The 26,172-nt window shown below is 35.5% G+C and overlaps 1 protein-coding gene across 6 annotated transcripts in view; it reads right to left on the minus strand.

The window, feature by feature from the left end:
• Ask1 (apoptotic signal-regulating kinase 1) overlaps window positions 1-26,172 on the minus strand; it is a 937,451-nt gene that overhangs the window by 75,704 nt on the left and 835,575 nt on the right. For all 6 annotated transcript variants that reach the window (XM_090395264.1, XM_090395267.1, XM_090395262.1 and 3 more), the window contains 2 exons: window positions 23,823-23,997; window positions 13,664-13,762 (listed from right to left, as the gene is read on the minus strand). In XM_090395264.1, the coding sequence (XP_090251390.1) occupies window positions 13,664-13,762; window positions 23,823-23,997 (274 nt within the window). The remainder of the gene's footprint in view (window positions 1-13,663; window positions 13,763-23,822; window positions 23,998-26,172) is intronic.

The raw sequence follows: 26,172 nt of genomic DNA on the forward strand, positions 1-26,172 counted from the left end.
AACAGGTTGAAGATTTGTCGGTTGCAGAAATTGGTCGATAGGCGAAGGAGGGGTGATATGATTGAGACATTCAAATTACTGAAGGGTTTCTATAAGATTGATCCAGAAGATATTTTTGAAAATATGACTGGTGGTGGGAGGACTAGGGGCCATGAATGGAAGCTGGGCAAGAGCGTGGTTGACAAGGGTGTTAGAGCTAGGTTTTTTACTTGGAGAGTAGTGAATGAGTGGAATAAGCTTCCAGAGTCTGTTGTGGGTGCTACGACCGTGAATGAGTTCAAGGCAAGGTATGATAGATACTGTGTGAATGTCGAATAGTTGTTCTTGACATGATGTTAGGGCCTCCCTCGATGAGTCTGTCGACTCCTTGGAGTTGCCCGGAACAATAATAATAATAATAATAGGAAGAAAATTTCATTATTGGTATTTGTTTGTGGTGAGGATGAAATATTTTTAATAAAGCAATTTTTAATATGTAAATTTATTTATTAATAAATTCATTACTGATTAGGGGAAAAAAAAGTTTTTTTTTTTTTGTATATGCAGCACCCCCACTTTAAATTTTCATCGGCCGCTACTGGATCACTCAGAACAAAGATTTGCTGAATATAATTTTGTCAATATCATCATCTTCATCCATTTTCTCTCCACTGCTGGATGTAGGCTTCCCTCCAATCCAGATTTTTTAAAATTTCTCCTAGTGCTGCTGTAAATAGTTTAGGGGAAATGGCATTTCCCTGTCTAACTTCCTTTTTTTATAGGAAATTTCATATTTGTTCCTCACTTTATAGCTGCAGTTGAATTTATATATATATATATATATATATACAGCTGACCCATGAACAATGCAGGGATTAGGGGTGCCGACCCCCCCCCTACCTACACGCTATCTGAAAATCTATATCCACATATGAGAGGTACAAGAACCTATAGCACAAGGGTGGAGATCCCCTGGCATGTATGCCAAACGTGGCATACCAACGACTTTTTTCTGGTATGCAACCCAAGGCTCACCTTAAAAATTAAATAAATAAATACATATCCAACATGTTCACTGAGTTGTATATTTTAACTTAACAGAATACAATTTTATTAAGTAGAGCGATACCAAATAAAAATGCAATAAAGAAACAAACACTATCAACTGTTTTAGTAATAATAAGTAATAAGAAAATGAAAACAAACATCCTATTTCCAAGACATCTATCTCCATGATATACTGCTGTACAAGCTTTGTCCCATTCATTTGTTTCATCATTCATGAGGCAGCCAATGTGGCGTGACTCATTTACCATAATTTTATATATTTTTTCATGTTTCATAAATAATTTATCGGTTTTCTAAAGTGAGTATATATATGTGGATTTGGATTTAATTAAACTGTAAGTCATTAAAATATGAATTGGAAGTATTTATTGTCAATTAATATGTTTAATTTATTAGATATATGAGGATTGTTTGAAAAGGTTGGTAAATTTCCAATAGACGGCAACACAATTCATTCATTCATACCAGTGTCGGCACGTATCATCTTTAGAAGCAGTCTCAGACATGGAATCACCAATTTCAGTAGAATTTTCTGTTTCTTTCTTAGTATAAAGTATATAATTTAGTATAAAGGTGTTCCACTAAGTTCAGAATGATGTATTTAAACATCCTCTTTCTGAATGGGATTTCACTTGGCCCCATGCAAGGAGTCATCTGTGGGAGCACAGGTGACCCCCCCCCCCCTTGCAAAATTTTAGCCACGTATGACACGTAGTTCTTTTGGCAAACATTTAAAATGACCGTGTTTGCATTTTTCATAAAAATGGTGAAAAATGAGTTTTGTGCAGCAATAAAACACTTTTATTTAAAGAAGTGGACAGCCATGCAGATCAAAGCCGAGTTAGATGCAGTTCACGGGACTCTGTACGAGCATTAGACTATTTATTTTTGAATAAATTCGTTTAAACATGGTCGTAAGTCCATTGAAGATGAAGCACACTCCAGATGAGTGATTGAGGTCACTATGAAGGAAATGACTGACAAAATCGGTGGTATTGTTATGGAAGACTGCCGAGTGAAAGCGAGTGAGATTGCAGACACCTCAACTGAATGGGTGTATAATATCTTGCACGAAAAATTGCACATGAAAAAGCTGTATGCCTGATGGGTACCACGATTGTTAACTGTCAATCAAAAAGCATGCGAAAAGACATTTCAGTACAGTGTTTGGCGGTCACAAATCGCAGGATTTTTTGCATCGATTCATGACTGTAGACGAAACTTGCATCCATGACTACAAACCTGAGTCCAAGAGCACTGAAAAAAAAAACGAAGACAGGTTTGTCAGCTGGGAAGGTGATGGCCACTGTTTTTTGGGATTCCTATGGAATTATCATGATAGACTATTTGGAAAAGGGTAAGCCAATAACAGGAGTCTATTAAGTGTCATTGTTGGACCGTTTAAAAGAAGAACTGAAGAAAAAACGGCCAAGATTGGTGCACAAAAAAAGTGCTCTTTCATCAAGACAATGCACTGTCCCACACATCAGCTGCCGCAATGGCAAAATTGCATGAATTGAGGTTTGAATTGGTTCCACATCCACAGTATTCTCTGGACTTGGCCCCGTGTGACTTGTTCTTGTTCCCAAACTTAAAAATTTGGCTTGGTGGGAAAAAACTTTCTTCAAACGCAGATGTCATCAAAGCTATCAATTATTTCGCACAATTTGATAACTCCCACTTTTTTAGATGAGATGAAAAAATTGTAAACTCGCTGTACCAAATGTGTAGACATCGATGGAGACTATGTTGAGAAATAAAGGTGATTTTTTCCAAAAAAATGTTTAACTTATTTTTTTTTTATCAAACTTTTCAAACAACTCTCATAAATGTAAATTTTCTTTATATTGCCATATCATCATCAACACCGTCATCATCATCAGTAGTCCTAACAGGCATTTAAGCACCCACGGCCTTCCAAATGCATTACATTGTCATAAACATAAGTTATTGTTAAAGCTATGTGAAATGTATTATCAATATTCAGGATTATGAAGTGTTATCTGCACATGATTAGATGGCATGCATACACTTCTCTTTTATTGGCATGTGTGTAGTGTAAGTAGGCTTATAATTGTAATTCCAAATTATAATTTTTTTCAGTGTCCATATGTCTCTGTCCACATTTTTACACTCCACGACCCGATTTTCATTAAAGTTGGAAAATGTATGAAGAAAGAAATTATTTTTTGTATATACCTTGTGATTGTACAACTTTCGTCATCCAGTTGTAATTTACTTTTTTCCTTTTGCCTTTCGCTTTATTCACTTCTTGACTTCCTTTTGAAAACTTCTGAAAATTGCAAAGCATGTTGGCCATCCACTGAGAGGTTTTCAACGCATCATACATGAGGAAACTTTATCTGCAAAAAACATAGCCTAAAGGAACTTCAAGAAGTGATGCAAATAGTAACCAAGGTTGTTAATTACATTTCTGCACGTGCTTTGAATAAAAGATGATTTCAAAATCTACTGAATGAGGTGGATTCGGTGTACAAGGGACTAATAATGTACAACAATGTTCATTGGATTAGTCAAGGTCTTGTTCTGAAATGATTTGTTGAATGACTGGATGAGATAAATCCCTTTTTGATTAATCAACAAATGTCTTTTAAAGAAATGTATAACATCATGTGGGTTTGTAAACTGATGTTTTTTGCAGATTTTTGTGAACATTTAAATGACTTGAACCTTAAAACTACAGGGTCTGGTAAGACTTTTGATGTTATGTTTGATGACATAAATACATTTGAAACGAATCTAAGAGTTTTTAAGAGGGATGTAGACAGTGAGAGATTTAGATATTTTCCAAACCTAAAGAAAATACATCAACGATCTCCAAAAGGATAACAAAACAGACCACTAATGTCTTCAAAAGCTATTTCTAATTGTGTCAACTGTTGAGCAGTTCTCTCTAAGATTTGTTAAGTTCAGAGAATTAGAAGAGACTGCAAAATTCATTGTTTCCAGACACTATAACACTGGATGATTTTGAAATGCAGTTGATTGAATTCAAAGTAGCTCACAATTTGGAGGCAGAAATTTGTTGACCTCTGAGTTGACTTGGAAAATATTGAAAAGGAGCAATTAGAGATGTGAGTAACAGAGAGAAGTGCAGAAAATGAGGTACTAAGGACTTGGAATACTATTCCAGAAACTTTTGTATGTTTAAAAACCCTTGCAACAGCATTACTACCCATTTTTGCATCTACATTTTCTTGTGGATCGTTATTCTCAGTGATGAACTTTGTTAAGTCTAGTAATAGGAGTAGCCTAACAGATGAAACTAGCAGCACATGCATAACTCTAAAGGTTACAAAATATAAACCTGATATAAATTATCTGTCATCAGCGATGCAGCAGCAGGTCTCATTTATGCTAAATAAATAAAACATCCACTATTTTTCTTTCTCTAGTTTTGATTTGATGTTTTCTGCTAAAAAATGGTAAAGATTAACTTCCATTTAATATATTATGTAGATAAAATAGCATTTTATTTTATCTATAATTTTTATGTATTCCTCGTAAGGGATTAAGAATTAATAAAATAATATCTTTAATTTTCTTTTCTTTTATTGTGCTTTAGTCAAGTAAAACGATTATGAGATTGTGCACTGTAATGCATTGCAAAAACTTATGTCTGATTGATCTTTATAAAAAAACAAAAATAAAAAAATTCAGAATTCTTGTTTGCTCTTTTGCTGATGTTAAAAATTGTCTTTAAATTGTGTGGCTGTATGTGGCAGCTAGAATTACACTTAAAGGCAAATTAAAAATATCCATGCTATCAACAGGGTAGAAGGAATTTTAAGTAAAAATTCTGTCACTAATTTTTACATTCATTCAATCTTACATGACTTACAATAATCACTCTTACAATATTCTTTGATTTTACCGCTCTAGTGTGATTTTTGATTATTTGAAAAGGTTCTCCTAAAACTTCAAAGACACAAAATAATAATAATGTTCCCCAAAATTTCGATTGGCACGTGAGAAAATTTTGCATCAAAGATTTGGCGATTTTGTGAACATTTAAAAGTTCACTTATAAAGGTTGTCCATCCTGCTATGTGCGAGGTACAGATATGGGTTGAGAAAGAAGAAACCTATCAGCATTCTTCTAAATGAGCTGTAGGATGAAATGGGTGGAAAACACATCAAGGGAAAGCTATCCCAGAAGATAGAGGAGATGGAATAAATGAAGAAGAGGAGAAGCAAGTTCGATGTGTTTGCAGTTGTACTATAAGAGATGTTGGACAGCTGCTTCTCTTGTTTTAACAGGCCTAACAGCAAGTGGAGGAATGATGTTTGCCAATTCACTGGAGCAATGACCATGGAAAGTACCTGTAGAAGAGACAAGAGTTGAAACATTGCATTTGTAGGATAGAGAAGGAAGTGAGCATGTAAGGGAAGGGTCATCTATGAGCTGAATTTCTCTCCTCTGGACAGCATCAAGAATTTTTAAGTAAGTTTTAGGTGCACTACCCCAGATGTATGAACAGTTTTCTAAGGATGGGTGGATTTGGGATTTATATAGGGACAGTAGCTGGGGTGGGTGTAAAATAGCTTCTTGAGTGGAAAAGAATGCCTAGTTTTTAGAAGATGAGGAAGCTATTGATGTGATGTGATTGCATCAAGAGATGCTGGAGGTAAACGTCAGTCCAAGGAGAGATAGTTCATCTTGTCTGGTGATGTGTGTATTACTGAGGATGACGGAAGGTGAGCTGAGATCCCTTTTGTGAGAGAAGAGGAAGGACTACATTTTGATGGCATTGAAGGTGACTACGTTATCCTGTCCCCAATGAAGGATGGTATGGATATCAGAGTTTAAGGCACTGGTTGTAGATGATTTTGATGTAAGGGAATTACATGGTATGTCAAAGGAGTAGGTTGAATGGAGAGTGCTATTGTCAGCAAAGCTATGGATAGGATTTGTAGTGATTCACAGTAGGTCATTTATGCATAACAGAAAGAGTAGGTGAGAGAACAGAGCCCCTGCATTGGTGGCAAAGCTTGAAGAGAGAGTGCAATCCACCATGACACACAGTGAGCTGCTATCTATCCAACTATCTCTGGATAGATATCCAGTTACAGAGGGTAGTAGGTAGACCAAAGGAAGGCAGTTTGCAAAACAGGTCTTGATGCCAAATATGATCAAAAGCCTTGGAAATGTCAAGAGCAACAGCACACCTTTATCCGAACCTTTCCATGGCATGTGTCCAGTGGGTATGATGTAGGTTAAGATATCAGCCATGGATCTGGATTGGGGGAATCCATACTGCTGGTTGCTGATTAACTGGTGAGCTTCTAGGTAGTGAAGAAGTTGACCACTGATAGCTTTCTCCATTATTTTGGAGAGGTTTGAGGTGATCACAAATGGTTGGTAGTTGGATGGTAAGCTTTTGTCCCTTTTTTGGAATGGGTGACATATATGTTAGTTTTCATGAGATGGGATGTCAGCTGAGTATAGAAGATTGAAGAGACATTGGATAGGTGTTGAAGAGGATAGGTATTAGCTCTGGAGCACATTTCAGTACAATAGGAGAGATACCATCAGGACCAGACTTTGTAGTGTTCAAGTTGTCTAATATTCTTTTTGTGTCATTCTTCCGAAAGGCCACAGGTGATTTGCTTTCATCATCTATGCAGGAGTTAGAGGAAAAGAGTGATGCTAGGAGATTGGCTTTTACTTAGGGTGCTGTAACAGTGGTGGTGATGGTGGTGGATGGGAAAGAGGTGGGAGCACAGGTGAGCAGAAGTTGTATCCGATGACTTTTACAAGGGGACCAAACAGCATGGCTACTGTTTGGAAAAGAGACGAGTTTACTACTGCTACTGGCCTTTATGAAATTGGATTTGGATTTGCTGATTTACATTTATGTGCTTTGGCATAGGCTGAATATGAAGCTTGGGCTCTTAATGCAAGCCACCTGCAGTAAGCTGAGTTTTCTTCTTCAACTGCTTTCATACTTCTTGTGTTGAACCAGGGCTTGGAATGCATACAGGAATTTTGGATGGAATGAGGAATGACTTCATGATACTGTGGATGATTTCCGTGACTCACTCAATGCAGGTGTCTGAGTCAGAAGAGAGAGAAACAATAGTCATGCCATGGGAAAGAATAGTAGTACTGTATTTTCTCAAATATAACTCATTATATAACTCAAATATATTTTCTCAAATATACTTCTTTTCTGAAAATTAAAGTTAAAAGTCATGATGCGAGATATATGCAGGGATTTTTGGAAACTAAAATTGTCAGGAAAAAACTGAAAATGGGTATGACTTATCAAGAATCTCCTATTCACTATTGCTACTTCTGGCCTCAAGAGTAGTTTCCTTGTGTGCATCATCAAATTCATCTACCCAAATAGCAGCATCTTCTCTCCCATCCAAGGCATTAGAGATGAGGGTTTTTAAAAAACTCTTGGCAATTATTTTTGGCAAAATCATTTCCCAAGCTCTCAAAATCCAGTTGAACAAGAGTTCTAATGATGGTCTCTTAATCTTCCCTGCTGGAGTCAGGTCATAGCCGCTGGCCACCATCCACTCCATGTAGAATTTTCATATGTAATCCTTGAATGGGCTGTTGACTAATACATCCAAGAACTGTAGACAAGATGTAAAACCACCAGGAATAATGGCCACATTGGTCCTCATATCCAAAAGTTGTTTTATTATTTCAGGCCCTAATTGTCCACGGAAGCTATCCCACACGAGGAGAGCTGAGCGTTGAAATAAGGCCCTGCTCGTTTGTCCAAAAGTGTTCTAATCTGATTTCGAGCCAATATAGTGTCCATCCATCCTTTTTCTTGGACTCTTACATGAATTCCAGGAGGAACTTTTCCCTTCAGCATTGTTTTCCTTTTGAATATTACATACGGAGGCAGCTTTCTTCCATCTGCAGTAATTGCAAGCACGATCATGCATCACTGTTTTTCACTTCCAGCTGTGCATATTATCACAATTTTTACAATTTTCTGTTAGTGGTGTTTGGTGCAGCATGTTAAAATTGAGGAGTGTTTGATCAGCATTGGTTATTTGTGATAACATAGTTATTGCTCTTCCTAAGTTGAATCACATAGTGATGAAAATCCTTCAGTTTATCCTTCAAATCTTTTGGCATTCTTTGGCAAAGGGATGTCCTTCAACGAAGGTAAGACTTTTCCTCTTCATGAATCTTATGATCCAACCTCGGCTCAGTTCCAGATCTGTGCAACTGATGCCTTGTTTTGTAGCTAACTAATACGGTTTGAAATGTAACGTTTCATGTGAAACACAGTAACCATTTTTACGCAAACCTTACACATATTCAAGTAACTTGTCCTCCAATTCAGGAAACTTTCCATTTCCTAATGCAAGTTTCTGTTTACACCAATATCACACATTAAACTCAGTCATTGTAAACTCATGGCCTGCTGCTCGATTGCCATGTTTTTCTGCAAAATCAATAACTTTGAATTTGAAACTGTAACTTGAATGTTAATCCATATTTCAAGCAAAAATTACCAGTAATTTACAGGACTTGAGATATGTAATGAACATCCTTCACGAATGACTAATGAGAAGTGAAAACAGAGCACGAAACGGACAGCAATGGTAGGCAGCTGGTAGAGATAGAGCAGCTATGAAGATGCACATATGTTCAGTACAGTAACGAAGGTATGAAGTGTCTATGGCAAGTGTCTAACTTGCGCCCCCTAACCCAAAAATGACAAAAATTTTGAAAAATTTAAATGTAACAAGTTCAATTTTACTAAATACAATATGTTAAATACTTCTATTAACCTCATCAAAATGAGTTGCAGTGTGTGTGCAGAATTTGTGCCTAAAGCGGCGTATTAACGAAATTTAAAAATACAATATAAAATAGTGGACTTTTATATCTATTTATTTATTTTTATTTTTTTACATTTTTTACGTTTTGCACCCCAAACCTAGTTGTGCCCGTGGCAGGCGACTTTTTCATTATGGCACTGCATATGATTGGTGTGGTATTAACAAAAGATCGTGCGACTCAATGACAAAGGCAAGCCAACCAACAATTGTTGAGTTGAAATGCTGAGTCTCTTCAATCGAATTCCAAAATATCTGAAACTGCCATAACAACATTCACTATATATTTCCTTAGTTGTAACAAATTCACATCGGGGTGGTGTTTCACACATTTATAGTTCTGATGGGACTTCTCATTACTGTTTCTGTACTGCTTCCACGTTGGACTCAGCTGACACATAGTTTCAACCCTTCGGTTGAATTTTATAGCTGCTTGTTTGCATGCTGCTTATGCTTCAAGATGGCGGGGGGGACTCTCACACACATTAGTTTCAATTCGCCAGTAGAATTTTATTTGAAGTTGGCCTTTGTGATCTGTCTTAATGACATCAAAAATTTGAAATGCAATCGAACAAACACTTTTCAATTACATGAAATCATGTAATTGAAAATTTGGACGATAGTTTTTAGTTAGATACTGTGTTTGGCAGTACAACATATGGTTTTGCTTGAGTTTATACAGCATAGTTTCTGTGGGAGGGGACATGTGATTCATTAGTTAGTGCCGTTTTTATCCCATTTGTTGCTGCACTATTTGTTGACAGATATATTACACAGATTACAAATGTCTCTGTACCTTATTCAGTGATACAATAACACATTGCATCTGCATTATAGTGGCTGTTGGGGAGGGCATGTTGTTGACTGTGATGAGCAAGTTACTATCACCCTGACGTGTTTAAACTTTTTGTGTACGAGGTATATGCAAAACTTTTTATTCATTTTTTTTTATAAAGCAAAATCAGGGATGTGAGTTATAAGCGAAGGCGAGTTATATTTGAGTAAATATGGTAGTTCTGGAGATCATTCCCCTTTGTAGTGCCAGAGGACACAAGGTTGAGTGTGGTTAGAGGAGGGGGGGGCATTTCGTGATACTGGAAACTTGCACTGGATTGTGGTACATGTCGGTGAGAGGAGAGTAATCTACTAGAAGGCGAGTTATATTTGAGTAAATATGGTAGTTCTGGAGATCATTCCCCTTTGTAGTGCCAGAGGACACAAGGTTGAGTGTGGTTAGAGGAGGGGGGGGGCATTTCGTGATACTGGAAACTTGCACTGGATTGTGGTACATGTCGGTGAGAGGAGAGTAATCTCTACAGTGTGTCTGGAAGGAAAACTAGTTAAAGAAAGATCAAGGATATAGGGAAAATGGAGGGGATTATCTGAAATTCATGTAGGTAGCTGCACGATTTGCATTAAATCACTGCTCATGGTGAAAATTTCTGCTTCATGTCCAGCTTGATTGGTAGTGTTGGAGAAGGAGAGCCAGTCGGAATTAGTACTCCATTTTCATTTTTAAACCTGTGGAAGTCACGGTCATAAAAATTGCAGCTTAGGTCTCTTGTATCTGAGAGATGCATTCATTACTAGTATGTGCTAAAATGCAATAAAACTTAAAAAAAAAAAAAAAAACACTGCAAATATAATACATGATGATTTATATATTTTCAGTTACAATCTAGAAATTATTGAAAAAAAAACCACAACTAAACCAATACTATACTGACATTGGAGTTCTCGGTATCTCTCAGATACAATTTACCATCATATATCACTTTCGCATTCGACTCTATCATTCTCATCATCGGACTCGAGTAACATTAGCTGAATCTCTTCAACATGTGATGAATTATCTAATCGATATAATTTTCCAGCCATTTTCAACGGTAAATAAAAAAAAAAAACAATACTATACTGACATCAGAGTTTGTGGTATCTCTCAGATACAATTTACTATCAAATATCACACACCTTTACATAACACGTGTTAAACTAAAACACTGCATAAACAGTGTGGAATATCACTCGTAATATATGCATGCGCAGCTAGTCATGACCTCCAAGCTATACACTGGATATGTGTAAGAATATTTATATTAAACAATTTGTTTGTATCTGTCAGATCAGCTGCAACCTCTGCAGGAAGGGCTATTAATTTATTTTGACCTATGGACAACTTTCTTCTCACTCCTTTTAGATTCATATTGTTTTCTATTGTAAGTCTGAATTTCCATGTTCTGAAATTTCCAATTTCTTGTGTCATCCATTTCCTTATTATTTTACAATGTTCTGAGAATTCTATTCTACTTCTCTTGTCTAGATATGTTTTCATTTCTCTTCTCTTTCTGATAAGGTTTAGAGTTTCTTCAGATAATTAAATATAGAGTGCCAAAATACTTAGATACTAACACATTTGAGACAAGTAAGCACATGTGCTTCCACTGGAACCAAATATATGCATAGGGTGGAAAGTCTGTTTTTTTTTTCCCAGGATATATTAGAAGTCAATGAGTCTCCATAGCTCTGTTAGTATAGATGAACCCTTTGGTTGGGTTCGAATCCCATCTGTGAAGTGAGGAACCTTTACCAGGTGTTTTCAATCAAATAGTTAGTTAGCCGGTCTCATACAGAGGTGTAGAGTTCTCTCATATGAGACCGGTAATCTCTAGTTTTATCAACTTCTCGAGTATAACTCTATCTATGAAACACAGCATGTAATCTTTTTCATTCCAAACGCATAAAATTACACTTTTCCATTTAAACTAGCATCCATTATTTTTTGCACATACTGGCAGCATATTTTTTATCGTTTGGCAAGCTCTCTACCTCACTCTGAGAGCTTTGCAGTACACCACTAGTCACCTTCAAAGCCTTGATTGTGCTCTTTCATATACATAACAGAGTTCCATGTAGTATCTTGTCAAAAGCCCTTGAAAAATAAAGCAATATCATCATGTAACCATTATTTCCATCCAACTCAACTGTCACTGTATTATAAAAAAGTTAGTAAATTACTAAGCCTTAAGCAATCCTTCACAAAGCCTTTTACCCACTTTTAGGAGAGTGTGTGCTAGAGAATTTGTGGTAGACTTGAAAGATTTTTTTTTTTAATGTTGATCTTATCCAAAGATTTTGTCAAGTTACATATTTACATTTAGTAGTGTCCACTAAGAGTCATATAATCCAGAAATCTTGCTCTAAATAATCTGAATAATCTCTTTTTTAAACCATCTTAGACCTCCATTAATGATCACTTAGTGATTTTTTTTTTTTTTTAAACCTGATGGTTCCTGCTTATTGGAGATGTAGACAATTACTTAGACTGGAATCCTTAGTTTCACAAAAACCATATAATAATGATAATATATATATATATATATATATATATATTACTACCACCAATGAAAGGTTTGTAAACTTAGAATGCATTAGTATCTTGGGTGAAATTATATACTTGGTTTTAATCATCCTTTTCCCAAGGATGATTAAAACCAAGTATATAATTTCTTGGTATCTTCTTCTTATTATTCCTTCCCTCCTCTTTTACCTTGCAGTATTGTGGATTTCTATTAATTTAACCGTGACCATATCTTGAAAATAAGCTGGTTAGCCCTATGCCTACCAGTGTGTCCTATGTCTGTAGATGCATGCGTTCACAGGCTGGTTTGCCCATTCTGGGGAATAAAAAAAACCTGAGTTTCCAGGTGAACAAACCCTCTACCTCCATATGAGACCAGCTAACTCACCTTTAGTCGAAAGAAACCAGATAAAGGTTTCTCACATCACTGACAGGAATTAAACCTAGGTCTTTCCAACCAAAGGGCTTCGTCTATACTGATTGAGCTACAGAGGCTCTCTTGGTATCTTTAATATATAATAAACCCAAGGTAAAAAAACTTTCTACATCTTTCTCTCATCCAGAGATTTTTATTAATAAGGTCGAGCATCTTTTGGCTACTTGTATATGAGATATGACTTCTGCATTACTTCAACCTTGGTATCTCTCCTGAATCCAGGTTGAAACCAGTCTGGGTAGTGGCCCTTCCCATTATGCATAACATTATACACGTCCCAGAGGAGGGTGTGCTTTGCATTATGGGATACATACTAAAGCAAGTGATATGAAGTTATTAGCCTCCATATACCAGTAGCTAAGACGCGAATATATTTCATGTGCACAACACTGTTTTGCTTCCTTGGGAAAAGGATTAAAACCAAGAATATAATTTCTTGGTGTCTTTAACGTATAATAAACCCAAGGTTTTTTTACCTTGGGTTTATTATACGTTAGCTCACTCTGCATCTTGAGTGAGCTAAGGTTTTTTTAATTAATTTTTTTACATAATCCAGAAACCCTGCAGTAGAGACCAAACATAGAACTTTCAAGTCACTTCAGCCCTCTGATAAGGTTATAAAGTTCATCTACTGTTCTAAAGACAATCACAGGCATCCATGCCCACGTTGGAATTTTTTGAATCTACAGCCTGTTGGCTGGAGAGCAGATATGTTAACCACTCGCCAATCAGGACAGTATAATGATTTCAATTATATGATTTCAGTGCAATGTATTTTCCAGGAAAGCATTCACCACATAAATGGAAGGCAACAGCAATTTTCTGTTTTAAAATGATACCATGGAGTAATCAAAATGCTTTAATTTCATTTTATGAAATTAAATAATGGTGTGGAATTTTTTTTAATGTAAAATAATATATTTACTAACTAAAATTTGTTACATGTACAAGAATCTAATTAAAAAAACAAAATTGTTCTATACCAACCCTGACTGGAAAATATGTATATGAAATCTTTTATCTGCCAGCATTTGCTTCAGTAATTCTTGATAATTTTTCTGAACTGATACCAGTTCTTCCATTAGCCTACCAAAGAGAAATATTTATATGCATATGCATATTAAGAAAAGCATGCTAAAGATTAAAATGAAGGCATAACACCATAAGCCTTTCTCATTGGCATTTATTTTAAAGTATTTAAATTCTACATAATCATTAAGTTTATATACTCCAATAAGTCTGACTGCAAGAGGTTATTTGTAAATAATGATTATAATCATTTGATTTTAATATACTTGCAATTAAAACATTTCTGAAGTTCAATATATGAACTTAATACAGATGATGTTGAAACCGCTCGCATTCGATAAATGTTTCATAAATTAACTGACATGTTTTATATTATGTTTACTTCAGCCAAACTTCTTGTGTTTATTTCTGAATATAAAGTAAGAGAATAAATGACCTCTTTTGGTTTTTTAATTGGATTTTATTTTCATGTGCTTATTTTTTCATTATACAAAGGATATTTCATTAGCTTCCATCAATTTTATCACTATCATAAACTACATTAACAATAACATACAAAATAGCATTCATAAAAAATAAATCAAAATTCACAAGAGTAAAATCCACATGAAGAAGCATGAAAGAGTAGCCCATGAGTTATAGGTTTCTAATTACAGTTCTGTGAATGAGTCTATTATTTCTGTGCAACACAATTTTCAGCTCAAATTCAATGGCACTGACATTCTCACATCTTATCATATGCAATAATGATTAGTTTTTGTCCTATAACATTTATCATAATCCATATTTTCACAGTTGCAGATTACTAGAGTGTGAAGTAATTCAGCCAATTTCTAAATCTCTGTTTGAAGCTGTTGTATGAAATAAAACTTTGATGATCTTTGTTTTTGTTTCCAACATCCTTCATCCTCTCCCAGTATGGCCTATTTAATTAGCTTCCATATGTGCAACTATACATTTTATTATTATTATCATCTTAAGATCCATGGAGATGCAGACTCATTTAGGAGGTCCCTTTAGTCATACACATAGCACATCATTCTGTGCCTTAAACATATTCAAATTTTCTGCAGACAACCATGCTCTCAGGCAATACATTCCAATCATTCACAACTTTCTTATTCCCTTGCTTACTACATACAGCTTCCAGGGATGGCTTCTTGTTTTCCCCAAATCTCCCACTATTTTATGAAAAACCTCTTCAACATTAATCCTATAACAACCCTTACCAACTTGTACATCTCTATCATATCACTCCTCTTCCTCCTACCCACTAGACTCTGCAATTTGCATCTTCTCAATCTTTCTTCATATTCAACATTCCAGAGATCAGAAACTATTTTAGTTAATTGCCTCTGGACTCTCTCCAACATCTCTTCACCCTTTTGAAATTCAGGTGACAAAATCTGTGTATAGTAGTCCATATGTGACCTAATCAGAGCCTTATACAAATGAACCAGAATATTCTTACTTCCACAAGTCAGTGTCATCACAAAATCTAAGACTACTCTTGTGCTTAGAAGAGGCGATAATCTAAAAAAAAAAAATAAAACTGCTGAGTGGAGCAAAAGTCACTTTTATGCTGTTCTGTTGTAGATCTGGTCTCTTTTGAATTTTTTCTAATTTGGAAACTCGGGTTTTTCATCCCCCAGAATAGGCAAACCGACCTTGTGAACACACACAGATCTACAGTCATAAAATACACATTAAATCCCTCATTTGGAGGGCTCAACCCATCCTAAGGGATGGGGGAGGAATCCCATACAATAAATAACTAGAAATTTTATCTATGACATTTTTAATACAGGAAAGGGTTGCCACTATCTATATGTAAGTTAGGTCCATCTATTTTACAACTTCATGCTTTATTATAAAGTGAAAAATATTCATGGCCATGAATATTTTTCACTTTATTTTTTAGTGTTGTTATGATTACTTTTTTTTTTTTCTCTGATGACTGGTGGTAGTGTGACACCACATGCAAGGATATTGTCCCATATGTTTAAGTTAGGCAAGTTCACTTATTTTGAACAGTGCATCCAGATGAATGTACCCTAGGATGAATGTTGTTTAGTTTTTTTTTTTTTTTTTTTTTTTTTTTTTTTTTTATGTGGATCCGATACAAGAAAGGTCATTGTAAACCTATAGTACATTAGTACATTGGTCAGCTACGGATTTTTTTTTTTTTTTCATTATTTATTAACTTACCTTATATATATATATATATTTTTTTTTTTTTTTTTTTTACCAAATCCAGATACCCTCTAGAGACCAAACATGGAGCTTTTTCAAGTTTCTTGCTCTTCAGTACTGTTATTGATATATGTTATTAATCTTTCCAATATAGATTCATTGCTTAGCAGCATTTGAGCAGAAGACTGCTGTGTAATTTCCAAGGAAGAACTTTATTATATCCAGTGTATACAATATCCCTGAGAAGAGATAACTCTAGCTTTATCCTTAAAAATAAAGTAACTGTAGGTGAGCTGGTTATTTACTTTCAAACAGAAGAGTGCATACGGTAAACTGACTTTGGAAGGTCTGGATTGCTTTGAATTATGACCAAAATAACTAAGGATATGAGGCCAGTATATTATGTCTGTTACTGCTCATGTTCTTTTGGCTGGCTTGTTTGATTACAGATGGGATTTGACTTTGAATCCTTAGTAAGAAACAATATCACTGTTACTGAATGAGCCATGGTGGCTGATATTTGGAAAGCTTAATTTTAAAAATACTAGAAAATATTCAAGAGGAATGCAAAGAGAAGAACATATCAATATTTGAGGTAGAAAAAACCATCAAAAACTTGAAATGTATAAAGGTAGCTGGAGTATACGATATTTGACCAGAAATGCTTAAATATACAGATATAAAAGTTTCGCAGTGGCTACACTGGATAATTCAGAGAACCTGGGCAGAAGGTCAAATTCCAGAAGATTGGTGTAGTGCTCTCAGAATTGCTATCTAAGGGAATACAACTGAATGTGAGAATTACAGAGGAATTTCTCTATTAAGTATTCCAGGTAAGATTTATGCAAGCATACTTAAAAAGAGGTTGGGAAAATTTATTTTGGGAGAAAAAGAAGCTGGATTTAGGCCGGATTTAGGTTGTCAAGATCAGATTTTCACTTTACGCAAATAGTTGAGAAATCTGGAAAAGGTATATAACAAGGTGCTCAGAGAAAAGCTTTTCAAAACAATGCATTTATATGCAGTAAATGGAGTATTATAGAGGGCAATACATATCATCATCATCATCAAATTTCTGACATGTACCCTCAAGGGGTGTACAGGATATGATAGTACTACATGAAAAATTTACATCATTACTAACTTCCTATCTACAATTTTTCCTCCAAATCAGTCTATTACTCATCAAGACACCAATATTATCATTATCAGATCTTACATTTCTATCGTCTAAGGCACATTGTACCGTATCAATCCACCGTGGAGTGATACGGTAAAATAAAGATATATTTGTTTTCCTGCCAACCTGGCAGAGAACACTTGTTTTGCTAATCTTTCCTTGCCCATTCTGTTTAAGTGACCATACCACCTGAGATTAGCTCTGCTAACGCATTCCTGGATGCTGACAATGTCAAGTTCTTTCCTAATATCTTCATTTTTAATATGATATTGCCATTGATGCCATCTGTTCATGCCTCTAATCTTCGGTCAAGTGTTTTACTTCTGACCCAGCTCTCAGATCCATAAGTTAAAACTGGTTTGAAAACTGTCTTGTATATAGCTAATTTAGTGTTCCAACTAATTTCTCTTTAATTCCATATAGATTTATTCAATTGACTTCCTTCCATACCAGCTTTGTTGATTCTGTTGTCTATTTCCATATATAATTTACCATCTTCAGCAAATATCATGCCTAAGTAGCTGAAATGTTTTACTTGTTATACAGGTTCCCCGTTCACAACACAGTTGACATTTTCAATGATTCTTATTATTTTCATTGTCTTTGTCTTTTTAATGCTGACCTCATACTATATCTATTACAACAGTTATTCATTTTTGTCAGGGAATCTTGCAAACTTGTAGCGGATTTATTCAGAAGTATAACATCGTCCGCATAAAGCAAAGAGCTGACATTAACATCTCGAATTCTAATATCATGTTTAATACCACTTTTCTTCATAACGTGAGACATATAGATAATGAATAACAGAGGGGATAATATACATCCTTGTCTCACACCAGATTTAACATTAAACTATCTTCCTGTACATCCTTCAATTCTAACTGCCAACTTACAACTCAAATATAGACTAAGTATTGCTTGATATAATGCCCCATTGAGACGATATAACTGTAGCGTATTGAATAGCTTCTCTCTTGGCACCTTGTCATATGCCTTTTTCAGCTCAACAAAACTTAAATACAGATCTTTGTTATATTCCCATGCTTTCTCGACTATTTGTCGTAAAGTGAAGATCTGATCCTGACAGCCTCTATTTGACCTGAATCCAGCTTGTTCTTCACCAAGCTTTTCTTCCACAATTCTTCTCAACCATTTCTGAAGTATACTTGCTTAGATCTTGCGAGGAACACTCAGTACGGAAATACCTCTGTAATTCTCACATTCAGTTTTATTTCCCTTTTTATATATGGGCACTATTAGAGCTCTACTCCAATAATCGGGAATTCATCCCTCTGTCCAAGCTTTCTGAACTATGCAGTGCAGCCACTGTAAGACTTTTATACCACCATACTTCAGCATTTCTGGTCGAACATCATCTACTCCTGCTGCCTTTCCACATTTCAAGCCTTTGATGGCTTTTTCTACTTCTAGCATGGATATGTATTCCTGCCTGTATGCCTGATGTGTGTTTTTTACCACTGCGCAACCACTGCTTGTTTCATTTAGCAATTTTTCGAAGTTACTCCATACTTCAAGGATATCTTTTTCTCCTGTTTTCATGTCAACTTTATCATCTCTGACTCCTTTTACAGCACTCTTTCTTCCATTTCTAAGCTTCTTCAACAACCTCCAGAATATTTTACCACCTTCTTGATATTTATTTTCTATGTTCTTGCCAAAGTCCTCCCATGACTTTTGTTTAGCTAGTTTTACAGTGTTTAACTTTTTTACATTTGTCTCTGTATTCTTTAAGAGCAAAATCTGACTTATTTGCCAGGAACTTTTGATATGCTTTCTTCTTTTCCTTCATTCTCTCTTTAACTTCCTGTGTCCACCATGGAGTTCTGATTTTTCTATCCTTGCAGACAACCTCACCACATGCCTCTCTGGGTGAATCAATCAGGGTTTTCTTCAAGGTTTGCCACTGAATCTCCAAGGTTTGGTTCCTGTTCTCAAACTCTTTCATTTTTTCTTCAATAATCTTTGTGTATTTTAGTCTACAGTTCACATCTGAGAGCTGATCAACTTTTATTCGCTTTAAAACTTTCTTACATGTTATTCTTTTCAATATGAAATTCAATTTTATCCTGTTCAAGACTAAATAGTGATCGCTTCCAATTTCAAATCCTCTGTACACTCTGATGTCCTGCACCAGGGAGAAAACATCACTATCAACAATAACATAGTCAATGAGATGGCAAATACCTGTTGGATTTCTGCTCAGGACATGGACTGGTTATTACTAACTCCATGTTCCAACATAAAAATGTGCACAAATTCACATGGAGAGAAGAGGCAAGGAATTTGTGCACATTTTTATGTTGGAACATGGAGTTAGTAATAACCAGTCCATGTCCTGAGCAGAAATCCAACAGGTATTTGCCATTATTATCAGCTTTGCTCTTTTCTTTTTCTCCAAATTTCCCCAAAATATTTTTGTATGTCTGACAATCATTTCCTACTCTGCTATTCAGATCCCCAACAAGGCCAAATTTTCCTTTTTCATTGTGTCAGTTCCTTTTTCTAAAGCATCAAAAATTCCTCCATTCTACCTTAGTAAAACCTTCTGTGGGATCATAGGCACAAATAAGTCTCATTGTCCAGTTCCCCATTCTCATATTTGCCCACATCACTCTACTTGAGACTGCCTGCCATTCAAGAAGATTAGCCTCGTATTTTTTGTTGAATACTATGGCTACTCCTCGTTTTCCTTGATTGTCATTGCCTGAATATAACATTTTGTACTTATTACTCAGAAAGATCTCACCAGTTTTTGTCTTTTTTGTTTCAGTCACTCCTATTATGTCGATCTGGTACTTATCTAATTCTCAGCTGGCTCCATTTCTTTGCCATTCAGGCTTCTTATGTTGATAGTACCGATCTTTAACTCTGGTGATGTCGAGTTTGGGTGTGTTTTTCAGATTTGTGGGCAATACATAGTCTATATTTAATTTGTAAGTCAGCAGTTAAAAATACAGGAAATACAGGAAGATGGTTTGATATAAAATTAGGTGTTAGACAAGGATACGCATTATCTCTGCTCTTATTCATCATCTATATGGGTCATATTATGAAAGAAAATGGCATTAAACCTACTATTAGAATTAGAAATATCAATTTTAGCTCCTTGTTTTATGCAGATGATGTCGTACTCCTAAACACATCCAGTGCAAGTCTACAGGATTCTCTAAATTGAATAACAGTTGTAAAAAATTTGGTATGAAAGTGAGCAATAAATAGGCCAATACTATGAAAAAATAGGGATGAACACAGAAAACTTCCGCTGCATTCTGAATGGAGATCATGTTGAAGAAGTAAAATGTTTCACCTATTTAGGCACAGTTTTCAGTGAAGGTGTCAAATTAAATTTAGAAATAGAGAACAGAATAAGCAAAGCTAGTATGGTGGGGAACCAGATGAGTATTCATATGGAATAAGAGAAAAATTAGCCAAAACACTAAACTCAGTATGCGAGACAGTGTGCAAACCAATTTTAAATTCTAGATCTGAGAGTTCTTAGCAAAATTAGAGACCTGAACAGATGGCATCAATGGCAGAATCATATTAAAAATGAAGATATTAGAAAGGAACTTGACATTATTATTATTATTATTATTACACCCTCCATGGAGTCAACAGACTCATTGTGGGAGGTTCATTCAACTGACAACATATTTATCATAAAGAATCTTAAAATCCTTAACACTCCTTGCATTAACAACACATTCTGGTAATGCGTTCCATTCACTGACAATTCTCCATGTAAAAAATCTACTCCTCACACCCTTCTTCACCACACTTTTACATAACTTCCAGGAATGACCTCTGGTTCTTCTGTTTTCACCTTCTACTCTTTTTATAATCCCCTCTGGATTAATCTGATAAAATCCTCTCACTAACTTAAATGTCTCTATCATATCACCACTCTTTCTCCTATCCACCAAACTCTGCGATCCACATTTCTTCAACCTCTCCATAGCCAGCATTCCAAAGTCCTGCCATTGTCTTAGTCTGGACTCTCTCTAATGCCTCTGCATCACATTGAAAACCAGGTGACCAGATCTGAGCACAATAGTACAAGTGTGGCACAACCACTTCCTTATCCTTACATGTTAGAGTACTTCTTATCATAGCAGCACTACGATGTGCAGCCTCTAAACTTCAGTTTACTGTCAACCATCACTACCAAATCTCTAATCTCATCCACTTCCTAAAGTACGGCATCATCGATAAATTACACAGCCTTATATTTCTGCACTCCAAAATGCAACACTTTGAACTTATCAATATTAAAACTATAACCCCACTCTTTTGTCCAAGTAAAAAGTCTATTCAAATCTTAATGAAGGAAATTAACATCAGTAACAACATTAACATTAGCGTTCAAGAACGTGTCAGCAGGACTAATGTAAGGTGATATGATTACTTAAACGGAATGGGAGAGGAAAGGTTAGCAAAACAGGTGTTTGATGACAAGATGTCAGGAAAAAGACCCACAGGAAGACCAAGGTCTAAGTGGATTGATTCAGCCAGAAATGCCTTAGAAGAAAGAAATGTTAGACGTGAGAATATTGGACCGCTGACAAGTAATAGACTAATTTGGAGGAAAATTGTTGATAGAAGATTAATAATAATGTATATTTAATCATGTACTGTGCAACCACAGATACAAGACCCTTCAACATTTCTGCACATGACAGAAGAAGGAGAATCCATTTCGATAATAGGGTAATCAATGTGTTTTGTGGGATGAGTATTTATTATTATACTTCAGAAAATTAGCTTTTCTTTTATGAAAATTCTAGTTTTTAAAGTGGTAACTATTTTGCTTGTACAACAGTTGAAAACTTTTACATATAAAGCATGTGATTTCGCATGTTGGTAATGAATTCGTACATTGCCTTATTCCTTCCTCCCCTTCAACATGAACTGACTCTTCTTGGCACACTGCCAGCTGAGGGTCTCGGACCTGTGGTCAGACAGTAGTACCGTCATAGTAACCTGAACATTCCTTGAGGGTACATATTAGGAAATTAATGATTATGATTAATTTAGTGAAACTTGCATAGATTCTTAGAATCTATGCAATTTGGCATAGATTATCTTTTTTCACAGTTGACACTTTTATCAGAAAGGAACTGAAGTATCACCTGATTAACGGCATATGATTGAGAATTTTGTCCATGTTCTGACATCAGCACTGCATATTTTTATAAATTTGCTTCATTTCAACAGATTTATTAATAATACTAAATGGACAATTATGGAACCTTGCTTCTAGGGTTCCAGAAAGAAATGCAGTTAATGTATTGATGTTATTAAATTAAGCGTTGTTACCAGAAAAAGTTAAGAGCATCTGTATCTGTTGATTTCAACAATGTCCTTTGGATGGAAAGACCTGGGTTTGAATCCTGTGTAGGATTCTAAAAACTTCATCTCATACAGAAGTGGTATCACTTTCCTCCTGGAAACACAGGTCTCTAATTCTGTAATTAGGCAAGCTGCCAGCAGAGTACATACAGTTTACATATAAAAATACAAGGGACATCCAGAAAGTAAGTTCCAATGGGCTTTCAGAGAAACAAAAATATACTTACAAAAAAAAAACTTTACTGGAAATTAAAGTAGACATCTTTCACTACTTTTCTACATAATTTCCGCCATTGTTCAGGCACTTATCATAATGGGGTACCAAGAGTTGTATATCTTCATCGTTGAAGGTTGCCGCCTGTGATGTAAATCATGTATTGACCGCTTCTTTGACCTCGTCATTGTCTTGAAACAGCCGGCCACCAAGGAAAGATTTCAGATGTTTGAACAGGTGAAAGTTGCTTACGTGAGGTCAGGACTACATGGGGGATGATGGAATTGTTCCCAGCCGAAGGTGGCGAGAAGTTGTTGTGTTATGCTGGCCGTGTGTGGGTAAGCGTTATCATGAATCAAAACAACACCCCTGGTAAGCGTGCCACGTTGTTTATTCTGGATCGCACGACACAGTTCCTTAAGGGTTTGGCAGTACATACTCACGTCGATTGTGGAGCCTTGATCCAAGAACTCTACCAGCAAAATTCCTTGTTGTCTGTCCCGAAACACAGTACACATGATTTTCCGAGTGGAAACCGTTGTCTTCAATTTCGTCTTGACTGGTGATGAGGTGTGCCTCCACTCCATGGACTGTTGTTTGGATTCAGGGGTTGCGTTCATCATCGTACACACCTGTCCTCCTTTCATTAAAAAGTCTTGCCCATCTTTGTACCATTGAATCACTCATTGTGTGTTCTCCATAAACCTCAATAATTTGTCGATGAACTTCAGCTGCTTTAACATTCCTCGCATTCAAGAAAAGGATAACTGACTTAATTTTACATGCGGTGGGTGATTTGATTTTACATGCAGCGGACGATTCGATTTCCTTAGACATTAAAAACACACACCAAGAAACATACACACTGCGAGAATGTCTGAAAATGGCACCAATGGCTTGCTAACAAATCAACAAACTCAGCACACATGTGCACCATTGCGATCGCGGAGCTGCAGTGAAAATATTTAAAAACAGAATTTACTTTCTGGACATCCATCATATATATTTAGGCTTAAGACTAAACCCCTTATTTTAACATGTGGTTACGAAAGTCAAGGTACTTCACAGGTCAATGAGCCTTAAGGGCCTGTTAATACCACAGATTAATATTATTAATCAGAAAAAGTTACCTAATCAATCATAAAAATTAAGGATACCTTGCATTTTGTTCTCTGAGTGAATCTATTTCTTGCTGGAGATGATCCAACTGAATATTTCTAGAAGACTGATGGTTACAATGAGATTTGACAGAATTAATTGTGGATACCCCAGATGTGGATCCTTCTTCTAATTCTTCTTCCTCCTCATGTACAGGGAAACTGTCTGCTAATTCTGAAGGAGAAAAATAGATAAAGGTAAGTAAATAATGTCAAAATTATTTACTCTCAAAACTGATTTATATTTCTTTTTCTTGATATCTAAATTGCTTTCATAGCACATTATCTGCATACTTAAAACGCAAAAATTACAGTCAATTGTGGTGAGTTGATATTACCAGCTAATTTCCAATTATGAACAACTGAAGACTGATCTAAGATGTTATGATGATTCTGAACACTCATAAGAAGACATTTATTTATCATTTTTGTCTTATCATATCAGAACATTTGAGTGAGAAAGTTACTGAAAATCTTCATAGTGAGTGTATGAAATCACCAATATATTTAAAAAAAATTTTTAACCATTCAATAAATCACTATCTAAAACAGCTGTTCTTCAGACTTCATGTGACAGGAATACAATTCAATTTAAGAAGAGATCATTACTGCAACATTCTAGTTTAGATGACAATGACAATTTTTTAATGACTATCCCCCCATTTTTTATTTTTTTAAAAAAATTTATAATCCTGCCTACAAAAGGTTGAAATTTGTGGTACATAAGGTCTAAATAATCAAGGAACCCTTCTTATTCCACCATGGGATCCTTAGGGATCTCATCAGTCCCAAGCCTGGATAAAGGAGAAGGGTCGATGCTCTGACCATAAAGAAAAAAATATGATTGTTATCTAATGCCTATGCCTACATAATCAACAGTTAAAACATGCCGGTTAGGATTTGCCTGGATGAACAAGGTATAAGGAGACATTTATTTATCATTTTTGTCTTATTATATCAGAAGACTTGAGTGAGAAAGTTACTGAAAATATTCATAGTGAGTGTATGAAATCACCAATATATTTTTAAAAAAAATGTTACTATTCAATAAGTCACTATCTAAAACAGCTATTCTTTTAGATAGTGACTTATCTAAAAGTCACTATCTAAAGTTAAGTTGTTAGATAGTGACTTATTGAATTTTTTATAGATCTGAAACATGTGTAATAAATAAGTAATCAAGGAAAAGAATTTTGGCATTTGAAAGAACTTGATATAGGAAGATTTTAAGAATAGGATGGGTACAGAAAATCACAAATGAAGAGCTCTATTGGAAGATACAACCAAAGGAGAATTAAATGCAGAAAATTATACAATGGAAGTTGCAATTATTTGGACATATCTGCAGAATGAGTGAGGATATCAGAAGATACAGACATTCATGTTTGGTATTATGGATAGTGTAAACAGAAGAGTAGACCATACAGAGAATGGATAGATGACATAAAGGAATGGTGTGGAATAGGGTTACAGAAACTGTGATACTGTGCACTAGACAAAGAAAGAATCAGACACCAACAGACAGTGTGCCAATGGTTTGTGGTGATGATGATGGATGAACCTTGTTACAGAGATTAGTATGGAGCTTTTCAAACCAAAGAAGGCCTCCAATTAGCAACTTCAATTATTATTAAGCAGGCTCCTGTAGGGAGTCCAAGGATTGACCCCCTTCTAGTTGCACAATGTCTAAATAACAACCATACCTCTTTGAATACATTTACTGAAGACCCACTCCCACAAGATGTTAATAATAACAATGCTTAATGGTAGCTCATTCCACATACCACAAGCATGAGCTTGGACTTTAGCTGCTTCCTAACCACTTTCTTGAATTCTATTTTGCCTGTCATAGGCTGCAAAATCTGACTTGTATCTATACTTATACAGATATATGCAGGCGAGATTTTGCAGCAGCTTTGAACATCATATTCTCTCAGTCTGTTCTCACATGCAAAATTCAACAGGCCAAAATATCACCTTGACCCTCATCTGCAGAAACCAAGCGACCATATGCATAATAGCTCAGATGTGGTCTTATCAAAGTCTTGTAAAGCAGGAGAATAGCTTCACAAGTTAGTGTTCTCTTCAATAGTACAGTTTACCAATGTCATGAATAACCACCTTAGCAATGAGGCTCTAAACTTTACTTTTTGTCCACTATCATCCCCAAGTTTCTAGATTATCATGTGACGCCTTCAAGGACTAATCATGAAGAGCATCCTACATCACAACCCATTGTCTACACTACCTAACCCATCATCTGCACTCCACTAATACATAAACAACTACCTAGATGTTTTATAGAAATGCGTGGTAGACATAATAATGCTTGAAAAAAAGAAAAAGAAAA

This window comes from Typopeltis vanoorti, chromosome 7, assembly GCF_054136105.1.
Source record: "Typopeltis vanoorti isolate ZY-2024b chromosome 7, IOZ_Tvanoo_1.0, whole genome shotgun sequence".
NCBI lineage: Eukaryota > Metazoa > Arthropoda > Arachnida > Uropygi > Thelyphonidae > Typopeltis > Typopeltis vanoorti.